At 56.9% G+C, this 13653-nt stretch overlaps 6 protein-coding genes across 6 annotated transcripts in view; 2 read left to right on the forward strand and 4 right to left on the reverse strand.

The window, feature by feature from the left end:
- The window catches only part of VDBG_06592 (carboxypeptidase S1), a gene marked incomplete at both ends in the record, with an annotated part of 1929 nt that extends 555 nt beyond the window's left edge, over positions 1-1374 (reverse strand). Inside the window, 3 exons of the mRNA XM_003002984.1 lie at positions 62-843; positions 896-1181; positions 1234-1374. Of these exons, the coding sequence (XP_003003030.1) occupies positions 62-843; positions 896-1181; positions 1234-1374 (1209 nt within the window). The remainder of the gene's footprint in view (positions 1-61; positions 844-895; positions 1182-1233) is intronic.
- A 921-nt stretch (positions 1375-2295) lies between these two features.
- VDBG_06593 (conserved hypothetical protein) lies at positions 2296-3580 on the reverse strand (the record flags this gene model as incomplete). Its single annotated transcript, XM_003002985.1, has 3 exons — positions 2296-2862; positions 3006-3421; positions 3496-3580. 3 exons carry the CDS (start codon positions 3578-3580, stop codon positions 2296-2298), a joined length of 1068 nt encoding a protein of 355 aa, XP_003003031.1.
- A 1118-nt stretch (positions 3581-4698) lies between these two features.
- VDBG_06594 (parasitic phase-specific protein PSP-1) lies at positions 4699-5675 on the reverse strand (the record flags this gene model as incomplete). The annotated part of the gene is made up of 2 exons (XM_003002986.1): positions 4699-5597; positions 5660-5675. 2 exons carry the CDS (start codon positions 5673-5675, stop codon positions 4699-4701), a joined length of 915 nt encoding a protein of 304 aa, XP_003003032.1.
- Positions 5676-8168: 2493 nt separating this feature from the next.
- On the forward strand, positions 8169-9380 carry VDBG_06595 (chitinase; the record flags this gene model as incomplete). Its single annotated transcript, XM_003002987.1, has 1 exon — positions 8169-9380. The coding sequence occupies one exon, from the start codon at positions 8295-8297 to the stop codon at positions 9378-9380; it is 1086 nt and encodes a 361-aa protein (XP_003003033.1).
- Positions 9381-10442: 1062 nt separating this feature from the next.
- Positions 10443-11488, forward strand: VDBG_06596 (conserved hypothetical protein; the record flags this gene model as incomplete). The annotated part of the gene is made up of 2 exons (XM_003002988.1): positions 10443-11237; positions 11285-11488. The coding sequence occupies 2 exons, from the start codon at positions 10443-10445 to the stop codon at positions 11486-11488; spliced, it is 999 nt and encodes a 332-aa protein (XP_003003034.1).
- Positions 11489-12724: 1236 nt separating this feature from the next.
- The window catches only part of VDBG_06597 (fungal specific transcription factor domain-containing protein), a gene marked incomplete at both ends in the record, with an annotated part of 2489 nt that continues 1560 nt past the window's right edge, over positions 12725-13653 (reverse strand). The window contains 2 exons of the mRNA XM_003002989.1: positions 12725-12804; positions 13115-13480. Coding sequence (XP_003003035.1) covers positions 12725-12804; positions 13115-13480 — 446 coding nt within the window. The remainder of the gene's footprint in view (positions 12805-13114; positions 13481-13653) is intronic.

Raw genomic sequence — 13653 nt, forward strand, 5'->3', positions numbered from 1 at the left:
CGTTGGCGACGGCGCTGCTCGAGCCGGTCCAGTTCAGAGGCACGCCGAGGGCGGCCTGCACGTGCGGTTGGTTGAGGTAGGCGGCGTAGTAGGGGTCCGGGAACAGTGTCGGGTCGACTTGCGTGACGTCGTAGTAGTCACGGCCCGACTGCTGGATGTACGGGTCGCGGATGTAGCGTGAGCAGAACGTCTCGGCCGCCTGGCAGACGCGGTTGACGTTGGCGTTGATGCCGAGGTTCTCCGGGTCGTCGAGGCGCGCGAGACGTTGGCACTCGTCAATCTGGTCGGCGCAGCCGCCGGGGCGCTCAAAGGCGTCGATCATGCCGAGGTACGTCGCCTCGTCGACTGTCGCAATGCCGTACGTATTATTGTAAGCCATGGTTGCGTACGACGGCCACTGCACCTTGCGGTCGATGCATCCGTTGACGAGGAGCAGCGTGTCGAGGTTGAGAATGTAGTTCTCGCCCTCGCCGCTGTCGAGAGTGCCGTCGCGGATCTTTTCATTTTGCTCCTGGAAAAAGGCGGCCAGGGCAGGGCCGTAGCGACCGCCGTACGACTGGGTCGCGATACTGATGCGGTCGTCGTTGGGGTGGTAGCCGGGGAACTCCTGAAACCAGACCTGAGCAAAGTGCCACAGAGAGATGGCACCGTTGCGGCTGCCTTGAGAGGTGGCGTCACGGTTGTTGCTTGGGTACGTGCCGACGTGGAAGGTAACGTTCTGCTCGGGGATCGGGGCACCAGGAGGGAGGGTCTGCACGCTGCCGAGCAGGTTCCTCGTGACATTTCTGAGGGTATCATACGAGAAACCCACCTGCACAGGCTGGTCGATGTAGAGCATGTTAACTGGATGAACGTCAGCTGGATAGCTGACAAAGCGAACAGCTTCATAGCCTACCCTCGTTGTTCCACGACCAAGGGTTGAGCCTTGTCGTGTTGGAGTCTGGGTTGACGAAGCAAGGACCGTTCTCATAGAGGAGGCCGCCCATGGACGAGCTGCCAGGGCCACCGTTCATCCAGATCGAGAGTGGCGCATTTTCGGGATCCTTTCGGGCCTCGAAGAACCAGAAGAAGGTATTGACGGGATAGGTCTGCTCCTGGCCAAGGCCGTCAATGTGGCCTGGGGGCAGATGGATGTAGCCCGAGTACGACTTGACCCCAGGGGTTGTCTCGCAGATGCCGGGCTTTGGTGCGTCAGTGGATTCTCAAGTAGCTGATTTGCCATTGAAGGCTCACCTCCTTGAAGCTGATAGTGATGTTCTCGTTGAACTTGGACTTGAGCACAGTGAGGCCTTCGGGTGCAGGAGGGAATTGGGCGACGACGGGAGCAATGAGAGCTCCGGCGACCGCGAGCACAGACTTGAACGATGGTGCCATGATCTCGATCAATTGTCACTGTTCAAGATGAACAAGTCCAACCAACAGAGTGATAGAAATACTAATAATTCTATCCTTCCGAATTGACCACCACGCTCAAGAGGGGAAGACTCACGACGACACACATCTTCACTGACTGACCGGGCGGCTCTTTAATAAGACATTAATTCCAAGTCGTGCCTCGAGATGCTTGATAATTTGCGGGTTTAACCGCCGCCGAGCAGATTTCTACTGCAGCTTGCTCCTCGGTGTACTACCTTCCCTATTCGGACTGCATGGTCGATCATCGCGATCTCTTATCGGCAGGTGTGGCACGTTCCCTTGCATGGAGGCTGCTTTACCTGAATGATTTGCACATTTGAGACTCTGGGGATGCTTGTGTTTTCCATGATGCGATTTTCGCTTCCAATAATGAACGCCTCTGTGTGGAACTGGTGTCAATAATCGCAAAGGCTGAAGCTACTCGAGTTGCCCACACATGATGGCCAATAATGATAATTGTCTTGATAGAGCATCTCAGGATGCAGTGCTATCTTACCTCAGGTTCTCGAAAGTGTCTACTCTTGTAGGCAAATCATAGTCTCAACGCTTTTTGGAAGGTGTCTAATCGATGGACCGCTGTGAGCGGGGAAGACATGCGGCCGAAGAGGGGCAGAGTCCGGCTCAACGCGGGGTCATGAACCGGGGTCTCCCGGATCGTTTCGAGCCGAGGCCGAGAACCTGAGCACCGCTGTGACCCAAGGCTGGCCGTAGGAGATGCTCCGGGATCATGAGGGGATTTGAAGAGTCATCCTAAAATCCTGCGTGCCGGCAAAGTGAAGGGAACACGGTGCTAATTATGAGTTTTGAAAATTGAAGAGGAACAGTCTTTTTCTCTATGCCTCTCAAATGTTCAGCCTTGTCACTCACATTCGTACAGTATCACAGTCGCTTGAGGAATTCGCGGATGGCCCGCGACATGTTTCCCTCATCATAGCCCACCGCAGCATCCAAAATGGTCTGTGTATGCGCCTCGCCCACAGCCGCAACAAACACGTAATCTGCATCTGGGAACCGTGCAGGAACATCCGTCCCCTTATCGACGACAAGATCTGCCCCCCTGAGGTGCACCTTGCTGAATTCGATGTTTGAATCCATCAGGACCTCGGCAGTACCCGTCAAGACGATGGCCTTCCGGACGACAGGCTTACCAGCAGCAGGTCTGAGCACGCTGTCCCATACTTGAACAGAATCAGGCGCGTCGAGCAGGTTTGCCCAAGGCTCGTCGACGTTGGGCGCAAACCCAAACTTGAACAGCAACGATGCTTTGCGGTCCAAAAAGTCCGTTGCCTCGTTTGCGTCGAAAGAAACCTGTTCCGTGGTCATGGCAATCCACGCGAAATGATCACAGCGGCAGCGAGTTGGTCTCCGTGCAGTCAATCGGCAGCGGGTAAGGTGGCGGCCCGGCAAAGTGCCCCAGCAGCGAGGGCCACGAGGTGGGCGCCGGCACTATCGGCCATGACCACAATTTTCGAGGGTTTCAGGGCCCTCGGTATCAAGCAGCGTCTGGGGGGCCACTTCGCCGCCCTGGATGAGGCTGCGAGGGGATAGGGGTGCCCCGGTGTGAGAGGAGTATTCCCGGAAAGACAAACTTGCTTTGCGCTGATGGTCTTTCCCCGCGGCGCAGAGCCATGGGAATGTGCCCCCGCGACTGCAATAGGGTTTGGGTAGCCGCCGCCATGGGCATAGTAGATGGTTGGGCCGGTGGCTGGGGCGCCAGGCGGAGTGATAATGTGCAGGACGGCAGGCGGGGTTGCAAAGTGCTGGCCGCCGGCAGTCGAGGCTGTGACAGAGCGCAGGGAGACGCTCTTGGCGTAACAGTACTCACGGATGAGATCACCCGTTAATGCGCTGGGCGGGCTAAAAGCCCGCTGTCTTGGGGTCAGGACAGCCGACTTGGACTGCAGGATGGACAAGGCGAGGCGCTGGCGCCAGTGGAGGTTCTGCGCATCTGGGGAGAGCTTGGAGAGCACTACGCCGGAAATGAACGTGTACACGGCGCGGATGTCTGCGGTAAGTTGTCAGATTTCTTCTCTTTCCGATAGTACGCTCCTGAATGAAGGGATAGAGAACAGTACGCACAGATGAGACGCCTGCGCCACGGTAGAGTCCGTTGCTCCCATGGCGTCAGCTCAACGCTGTTGGGGGGTGCCGAGGCTGGTGTCATTTCTACTTGCTGGTCTCTCACTGATCTCGGTAGCAAAACCGCACAAGACGAAGCGGTTGGCAAGCATTCATTCGATGCCCAGGCGGTGGACGCGCATAGCTTTATACCGCAGCCAGCATATCTGCGTGCCGAGGATGTGGAGAAGGCTGATTCGAATTGCGTTAGTACCCCAGATTTAGCTTAGTATAGATCGACACAGGGGTCCGCCAGCGGGCCGTCGGGCGGATTCGAGGGCGCGCTTCCGGGGCCGCGTCGACCAGGAAGAGAGGAGCTGTCTCAACACTTTCACGAGTTCCGAGGAGCGGCTTCTGAAAAACGGCTTCTTAGTCCCGTACGGCCTGCGTCGTAACTTTGGAGCGGTCAGCATAGCCGGGGAGCCTCGGTCGCAACACTAGCCGCTGTTGATTGCTGGGCGAAATGGGGGATCTGTTGAACCAAAATTGGGGGATTGTCTGGGTTTGTGGTCACTGTATAGGATTCACTGATATGGTGATGACCGGGGCTGGGATTCACTGCTCCCTCGAGCACGTGATTTACAGCTCTCGTGATCTGTAAATCAGATGGGCACTAGTGATACAAGTAGGTAGCGGTGAATTCGAGAGACAGGATGAATTACATCACAAGTCTTATTTCACCAACCCTGCCTATTCAGAGCTCTCAGGCATGGCCACGGTACTGAGTCGGGTAAGATACAAGCAGTGAAGCCCTCTTGACAGGATCAGATTTAAAGTTCTTATGTTCTACACGGTGCATGTAAGTTTACAAGGCGCCCACAAACACGTGATTGTAGAGCTGTTGATGATAGATAGGTTTCCTGGTACTACCTGTTCAAAGGCTGGTGGTCTCTGATCTGCAGTCCATTTCCTACCCATATTGATTATATCCCGTGTCGCTGGGGCATCCTCAATAGTTCCCCGCGTCGTGTGCCAAGTTTTACACCGAGAGACTTCGTGTTTGTAATGTGATGTCACTTATTGTGTCTTGGGATATCATCTGAACTAGTCTTGATGACCGATGCGTCCGAGATTGATAGGCAAAGGTATCGAAGTGACAAGGCATATATCCACACATGTAATTTATCGGCGCCGCCAGCTTCCCCACCCCCCCCCCTCCCCCCTTCAGACCGCGATCGCCTGATTCGAATCCTCACGGGCAACCTCCTTCCTCTCAGTAGCAGTTGCACCATCACCAGAGACCTTCCGCCCAACGCACCGTCCAGGGTGCCATGCAGCAAACAGCATGACAGCCAAGACGACGGGCGCAAACTCGAGCACGCCAAAGTACACCTCATTCGTCTGCAGCTCCCCGCCAAGACCCTCTGCTGTCTCAGCCAGACGGAAGATCGTCCTCAGGTAGACCAGCAGCGTTGCCGCGCCAAACGCCGACACGAACGCCGTCAACCCAGACGCGGCCACGGCACGGCGTGCGCGCCAGACGAAGATGCCCGAGCTCATGACGAAGCACCCCATGGCGAAGACCTGGTAGGCGAGACCCGCGAGCAGGATGTTGTTGGCGGTGGTCGGGTCGTCGCGGTTCGACTGCGAGACGCCGATGAGGGCGGCGCCGGCGACCTGGGTGATGGTGGCGATGACGTCGCTCGTGACGAAGAACCAGAGCACAAACTTGGGGGGTAGTGGTGCAAACTTGCGGCCGAGGCGGTGGATGAGGGCCGAGAGGACGGTGTAGATGCCCGCCGCGAGAAAGACGGGGGCCGTAACGATGAAGAAGTAGTTGAGGATGAAGTAGATAAGGTTGTAGGGGTTCTTCTTAGCCGAAAGGGCGCGGGCGACGTAGCCGACGACCTCGAGGACGAGACCGATGGGGAAGGTCAGGAAGTAGTACGACTTGTAGCGCAAGGACTGCCAGAGGTGTACGATGGCGAGGAGCAGGAAGAGGACGGCGGCGAGGACGGCGAGGGCGAAGGATGGGGTGTAGCCGTAGATGATGACAGGCGTGTCCCATTCACCTGTCGGTGGAGGAAAGTTGGGGTCGGTGTGGCCCTCAATGGGTCGGCCGCCTGTGAAGGTTAGCTGCCTGATATCGTCGCTGTAATCTTCAAGTGCGCAAATGAAGTATTACCATCTGAGTCGCTCATCTTCAAGACTGTATGTATGTGACGATGGTAGCTTTCGAGCTGGAATAGGTGCCAATGGTACACCACGTAGCGGGATACGCCCTAACAGGCTGTTGCTGCTGTTTGCGCCGGACAACGTAGGTTGCGATAGAGTTGACTATCAAACGTTCTTTGAAGCCAAGCTGCCTGTGCCATGGCGGTTGCTTTAATAAAACAAGCAAGGCGTGGGGAAACGTCCCTGAGATCGAGTCGTCGGTTCAAGATCTTGCAAATGGTAATTTGCTTTGTCGATCGCCCAACAGCTCGCTCTAGGTGTCCATGTGGCTTAAGCCTAGCGAGTCCCCTGCGCGTCCAATCCACTTGGTCTTATTGGCGCCTCAGCTACGGCGTGGGTTCACCCACAGAGTCTATGACGATGCTCTCCGAGGCCCCTGTCCCCGTGCTGATGGTCCCTGTCGCCGTCCATGTGGAGGTGGGTCGAGTAGGGGTCAAGGTGCTACTCCAGACGTAGCAGCACCCTTTCCGGCATGCATCGCCTCCGTAGCGAGAGAGGATTGAGGTACATCTAGGCTGTGATTGATGTTGTACTCTCGGCGATATGTCTTTTCCATCGTCTACGGTACGCGAAGCGCGTTTGGCAATGCTTCTTGGGTACTGCATCTCTCCCTTCACAATCTGAAGCTGCCACGGCGCTCGTACAAATTTGCTGTGAAGGCTCTTCTTGGTCCACGAGTCAAATTCCAGATTTAGATCGGGCCCGGCCCTCGGCATACTGAGAAGCCCGAGGTGCGGGAAATGAGTGGGTCCTCACGCCGACAGCACCACTCCTCACATACGGAGCTCGTTCCGATCCTCACGGCGAGCTGACTATTCTCTCATCGTTATCATATGTTGTGGAGCGTTCACGTTGAGAGTGAACTGCTTCGTCAGTGATTCTCGTGTCATCCATGAGCCCATTTGAAGATGAACCGCCTCGTTACCTGGTGGATAGCCATCCAGCGGAGCACCGATGGCCGAGCGCCGATGGATGTCTGTGAAAATGCAAACACCGTGCCGTTATTCGAATCGGGTAAACTGCTCGCTTGCATATTCATCTTGCTTTTCAAAGTCGATGATGAGGACTCTCTGGATTGAGGCCCAAATGCGCCCTGGCTTTCTTTCGGGGATCTGGGGTTGTCTCACGATTTGACCGGCCTGTTGTCTGCTTCGGCTCCCAATACGAACTTACCATTCATATTCCATGGACACGTAGCCCGACTGACTTCAGACTGGTGATACGCAAGGGCTTCAATCCCGATGCTATCAAAAAGACGAGCTACGCCGCTCAGCCCTTTTTTCTGGGTATTGCCAAAAAAGCATGAGGCCATGTTGTCGTGGAAGAGGCACGCCGCCTGATATCTGGACTTTGTTCAGTACTGTCTCATTCAGCAAGGGGGCCTTCCATGCCAATAGGAGGAAGACTTACAGGCTAGCGATGTCTTTCGAGAAAGCCACGTTCTCGACGTAAGCCATGTGTCCACTCGGGCGGAGCTTACTAGCCGTTGAGAGGACTAATACGTCCCTCCGACCGCCTCGCCGCCATCAGTGCTCGGTTCATTTGCTCCCGCGAGAAGCAGCATGTAACAGCTTTGATGACTTAAATAGCCGCCTCTCACTGCCCTTGGTGTAGAGGAGCCCTTGATTCGAAACTCATCAATGATCGTTGTAAGAAAAACGAGAACCAACTCCAGAGATGGCATTGCAAAGCTAGCAAGAAGATCAATGGATCTTCCATTTCTCATGCATTCACAGAGGGCGTCGGATCATACCCTGTCACCCTCGGCCTGTCCCGTTCCTCGACGAGGTCGTACCGAGCCAGGCGTTGACGTCAGCATCTTGATGAAAATTGGTGGCGCGTTCACCCGTACGACTGCGGCTTCTTGTCAAGAAACGGAGGTCTGATCTGTCAAAAGTTCCGGTGAGCTTGGTTGTACTTGTGCTCAGTACAGCCTGGGCTGAGACTCCATGATCAGCAGCTTGACTTTGATGATCGGGCAGGTCTAGGCTTGAGACCTCAGAACGGGTAAAGACCTTTCGGAATGGCAATGGGAACGTGGGATCTAGCCGTAAGCAAGCTTGGCGTATCTGGCCATTGAAGACGGTGCGAGGAGCTCAGTCCATGAAGCAACTGTGCGGACCAGCCGAGGCAAGCAGCATGGGCACAGAGCGCTCCTGCGCGAAAAGAACCACCACAAGACATTCAAGCATAGGTACAGCTAGGGGGACGCATCTGCCACCCTGCAGCGGTTGGACCCCTGGCGCCAGGTCGCCCCTGCCGGCGGGCCTAGCAGGGATCAACAGGCACTGGAAGCGTCGCTGGAAGGTGCGCTGGGCACCCCTACCTGCCATGCGCTCCGCTGCCGCTGCCAACTGGCCTCCGAGCTTTGGAGCTCCCCACCTGAAGCTCCTTCAACCAACAGGCCTTGCCTACGTTGAAGCTTCAGGTTCCTGGAGCTTTCCTCCTCCAACAATGATCAATCCACATCACCGACAGTGTATCGCAACCGCCGTCAACACGACCAAAACATTTCCGAAAAATTCCGTCCCGAACGATCCAGCTACAGAAGCCAAGCTCGAACAGCACCCGATTCAAATATACCCATGCCTCCTCTACCCTCCGAAAATGACGACTCGCTCCCCCGCGTCATCACCTATTACCAGACCCATCACACTCGTGATGGCAAGCCGATATCCATCCTACCCATCCTGACCCAGCCAGGCATTGCCGTCACCCACGTCATTCTTGCTGCCATACACATCAACGACGACCCGTCGGCCATAACACTCAACGACCACGCCCCCTCCCACCCCCGTTTTCAGACCCTCTGGGCCGAGCTGCGCGTCCTCCAGGCGAGCGGCGTCAAGGTCATGGGCATGCTGGGCGGCGCCGCCAGGGGCTCCTACGCCAAACTCGACCGCGACGAGGTCACCTTCGAGATGTACTGGACACCCCTACGAGATCTCATCCGCGAGCGCGAGCTCGACGGCATCGATCTCGACGTCGAGGAGTACATGAGCATAGAGGGCATGATGCGCCTCCTCGACCGCATACGCGCGGATTTTGGACCCAAATTCCTCGTCTCCATGGCGCCTGTCGCTGCTGCCATGCTCGACCCCGAGAGGAATCTCAGCGGCTTCGACTACGAGATGCTCGAGCTCCTCAAAGGTGACCACATCAACTGGTACAACTGCCAGTTCTACAATGGTTGGGGCGACGGCAGCAACTCTTTCATGTACGAGATGATGCTTGCCAAGGGCTGGCCGCAGCAGAAGATTGTCATGGGGCTGCTGACGAGCCACGAGAACGGCAACGGCTGGGTGCCGTGGGAGTCGCTCGGCGCCGTCCTCCTCCGGCTCCGAGGCCGCTACAAGGCCTTTGGAGGCGTGATGGGCTGGGAGTACTTCAACGGGTTGCCGGATAAGGAACGGCCCTGGGAATGGTGCCGCTGGATGACGACCATGGTGCGGCCGGACCGCGTCGCGAGAGCCACAGCCGGCATCGCAGCGGTAGCAGTAGAAACAGCAACACCAACAACCACCGTGTCTTCTGCCGCTGAGACGAGCATCGTAGCCGCAAAGGTGCAAAAGCAGTTGGTCGACGAAGCCGACCCCGACTCGCCGTCTAGCAAGGACGCACCGCTGCCTGCTTCGTTTGAATACTTTTCGGACTACGAAAGCGATGGCTGAATGGAGACACGGCCCTAGAACCCTTATCCGCGTTTCTCGATCCTGCCAAACAGAGTGTCACGGCGGTGGCCCGGATTGAACCCGCAATTGTGACATCCCTCAGTGGGTGTGTCGGTACTACGGCCTGGACCCTTATTTGGCTTCTGCCTTGCCCGGCGGTGTGCCACCCAACAAGCATCTGTCGCCTTCGCTGGCCGCGGCCTGCGTGCGCCGTCAACCTTGTTCGCGTGGCGTCCCGACGCGCATGGAACCAATCGATCTGGAACCGGCGGCGGATGGCCAAAGGGTCACCTCGGGTGTGCTAGTGGGCAGCATGTGAACCGAAATACTACTCGAGCAATGACTTCTTCCGCGTACACAGACAGACGCATTCTTGCCCTGCGTCTTTTTCCTCTTGGCGCCACTCGTGTGCAATTGGGCCGGCCTGGGCGTTTGCCAGATATTCGCTCGTCGTCGTCACAAATGGTACGGCGGACCTAATGTTACCCAAAAGTCCCCCGCCTCGTTGAGCTTTGCTGGTGGGTTTGGAGAGGGTTGGGTGCATCAAAAAGGAGGGGCAAAAGGGGGTCACGGACTGGATGGACGCATCTGTTGCTGACGTCTCGCCCAGAACGGCTTGGCGCAACCCACCGTGTCCACGGCTCTAGCCCGCCAACGGAGGCTTCCCGAACCAGTCTTCGACACAGTCGAACCCAATACCCTGCCGTAACGACAAGAGGGGGCAGGGTCGTGCACCGCCTCCCCCGCCAGAGGCTGACCTGACCTTGCATCACTGTTCAGGGTCCAGTGGCAGTCGGTCAACTTTCAGGAACCGAGCAGCGTCTCGACTCGCCTTACCATCCCGCGCCAGAAAAACCATCCTTTGATCCGTCTTTTTAGGTTTTTGTCGGCCTCGTAACGTCTCATCTGTCCGTCATCCCGTCGTCGAGTTTGAACCTCCCAGCTTTAACATCGTGACGAGCCTCGCCTCACCTTGTCGCATTGCGGTTCAGGGAAAGGAAAAGCTCATCAAGCTTCTCGCCACCTACACGCCAGTCGTTGGCCTGCGGCCCACTGCAGCCCATGGAGGCCTCTCGGGTTTCCGCCGCTCTCGACAATGCAACCACAGCAACACTGTCTGAGAAGCGCTCCGAGAAACACGCAGAGGAGGTGACAACGGCTCCCATCATCTACACGGATTATCACAGCCGCAAAAACCCCTATGCATCGCTACTTTACTTGCCCATGGAACTGCAGTTTCTCATCGGCTCTCATCTCGACTATGGCGACTTGCAGAACCTACGCTGCACCAATCAGTTTTACCGTCAACTCATCGACATCAACTTTGTGCGAACATGTCTGGGCTCTCTCGCAACCGACAATTCGCTACGTTTTGTCTGCCGCAGTTGTCTGCGCTACGACGGCACCGGCCGTCGGCTGCTGTGGCCACTCGCGCCGTGTGCTCAGCCTGCGCCATCCGACGGTGAGGTGTCAGATGACGGCGCGTCTATCGAGGCCCCGCCGGCGACTAGCATGACCTACTGCCCCGATCCCAGCGTCCCACTTGCCGCGAACTGCGCCGACTGCGCCGTCCGCCAGGGCCAGCTTTGCCCCGGCGAGTATGTCCTGACCGAGGGTGGCGAGCGTAAGGTTCGCGTGTGCCGCTGGTGCGGCTGGCCTTGCACCAATGACCCCGCGAAGGAAGAGTACTGGCCACGGTCTGCCCGTGAACTGCATCCGCGCTGCGCCCAGATTTACCAGATGGTCATGGTAGGCTACTACATTCTGGTGTGTATCCGGTCCGGCATTGCTTTCGTCACCTATATCCTTCTGTGGAGGTTATTTGCGGACAACCAAGTTGTTGTCGTGCCGAGTGTGGTAGGTCGCTTGTTTATTGTTGAGTTTTCACAACTGACGTGATGCAGATGGCGTTCCTTCTCATGGGTGTCATCCTCGTTATTCTCTGGCTGCGTGGCCGTGAGGTTAGGACATATCATATCGTTGGCAGTCTTGAGTTCACCATCCTGGGTCTCGGCATCCCGCCCCTCTATGTCATGATTAGAGAGATGCAGGCCGAGTATGATGCCGGCAAGGTTGCTGCTGAAGTGTTGCTTATCATGCATCTGTGAGTCTGCTGAAGTCTGGCATCAACCGCTCGTGCTAAGCTTTGTAGTATCATCCGCTTGATCAATGTGCTGGGTAACATTGTTCTCTTCTTCGAGTATGATGTGACGAAACATCACGCGCCGGGCCTTTCACCCTTGCGACGCCATCTTATCAACCCCCTCATCGCTGGACTTGTATTCTGGACGTCGCCTCGCGCGTTGGAGAACCTGTGGATCGGTCGCGGGAAGCATCCTCGCCACAAGTCATTGCGCCGGGGGCTAGGCAAGTTCCTCAAGAACGCGCAGAGCGGTCTGGGCGAGTTTTGGTTGTTCCGGGGCAGAGAGCCGTCCGCTCATCCGGCGACACAGCACTGAAAGCCCGTGTTGGCTGCTTTGGTTGCGCGATGGTTGGCTATGTTGAGTTCAAGGCGCGGCGTTTGTGACGTGAGGTTTGGAAGGTTGGTTTCGGCGTTTACTGGAGTGTGTTCTCATGGTACGATATTGGATGTTTGTCGAGAAGGTCCCGACATAAGGAAATGAACCTTCATGACAACCCCCCCGGTCCGTCACGCCCATGTTCCTAGCCGGTACTAACCCTTTAGTGAGAACGTGAGGGGATATTGGAATACTGGCCAGATGCACCACCCACGGAGATGAGAAAGAGACACCATCATCGATGTGCCGAAGCTTCTCTTCTCAGCTGAATGCAACATTCGCAAAGGCCTATCACCGACCATACACAGATGAATCTCCTCAGACGCTCCTCATGCAAAGCCTATCACCGTCGGTCCTAACGACTTTTTTGTTGGACGCTGCCTCCGATACAAGCAATCTGTGTAGGATTCCGCGGCCGAAGCCGGCGCATCGGCTCTCGGAGCAGCTTTCGCCGAGAGACTGTCCATATGTCTCGTCGGCCATCAGCTCCTATTCTTGCGTTGGGTTATTCGTCATGCGGGATTGCCCCGATCTGTGCGGCGATTCATCGATGTTAGGGAGAAACCCTCGGCAGTATGATACTGCGCTCACTGGCCGACAACGCAGGACAGCGTCGGTGAAAGGGGAGCTGGGCCAGCGAATTGCTTTTTTCCGCTGGGGCTACGTTTGGTAATGCCCGTCAGAGGCCCACTGTGTTCTCCACGCCGGAGAATCTCACATGCGAATCGAGCGGCTTTATGACCTTGGGTTTCGGCGATAGGTCATGTCAGCACGGCTTTCACAAGAGAGATGCTACTCTGAAGCATTGTCTGTCGGGTCTTACAGCTACTTGGCTGTCGGACTTTGGCTCAACCGTGTCGGTCTTATGCCATCGGAGCTGCCATCGGCGGCTTTTCTGTGGTACCCTGTTCGGCAATTAGGTGCGTTGGCTGACGCGAGTCAGATTGCCGACGATGCCCTCTTGTCATTCCAAAGTATCCGGATGCTACCACAATCACGGCACTTGACATGTCCAAATATGCGACTATCAGATTGGCAAAGCCCGGCAGATGAGTTGAGCCGCAGACGGGGGCCAGAAAGTGTCGTCGAAATCGATTCGGTTATTTCCCAACGCCAGCCGTAGGTATCATGTATCGTATATGCATGTAACAACCACCATGCTCCTGGCCAAGTCTCCTCAGCTGTCCATCCCATAGGACCACATTTCATACAGACCGTCGCCAGCCTCCCCGAACCCTGTTCCGAATCCCCCAAATTGGGCTCCAAGCCCAGGATCAACGCTGCCCCCGACAGCGACGATATCCGCCCGTCCCACGAGCTCTCGCACCGCCGCCGCCGCCTCACCGGCACCGAAGCCCTCGAGCACCTCGATCGCCCGCCAGACCGCCGCTCTCGCCCCGCCACCTACAGATCCGTCGCTGCCATATGCAGCAATGTACCCTGCGAGCGTGACTGCGGCGTTCCACGCCAGGAGCACCGGCTCCGACCACCCCATGTCAAGCGGACCACCGCCCGCCTGCTGCAGGATGTGCGTCGCGGCAACGCCGTGGCGCGCCGCCCTCTCCGCTGGCGCGGCATCGCCTGCCGATGGCAACAGGATGCTCGGCCGCAGCAGGGGCATGAGCAGATCGAGTCAGCGCAGATCGAGCAGCAGCGCGTTGGCCCGGCACTCCACGGAGGCCCCACAGGCGGCGAAGTTTCCGATTGCCAGACCTTGATAAGGAAACCGATGCGGAGAGATCGCCGCCCTCCGT

The sequence above is a fragment of the Verticillium alfalfae genome, genomic scaffold (assembly GCF_000150825.1).
Source record: "Verticillium alfalfae VaMs.102 supercont1.8 genomic scaffold, whole genome shotgun sequence".
Taxonomy (NCBI): Eukaryota; Fungi; Ascomycota; class Sordariomycetes; order Glomerellales; family Plectosphaerellaceae; genus Verticillium; species Verticillium alfalfae.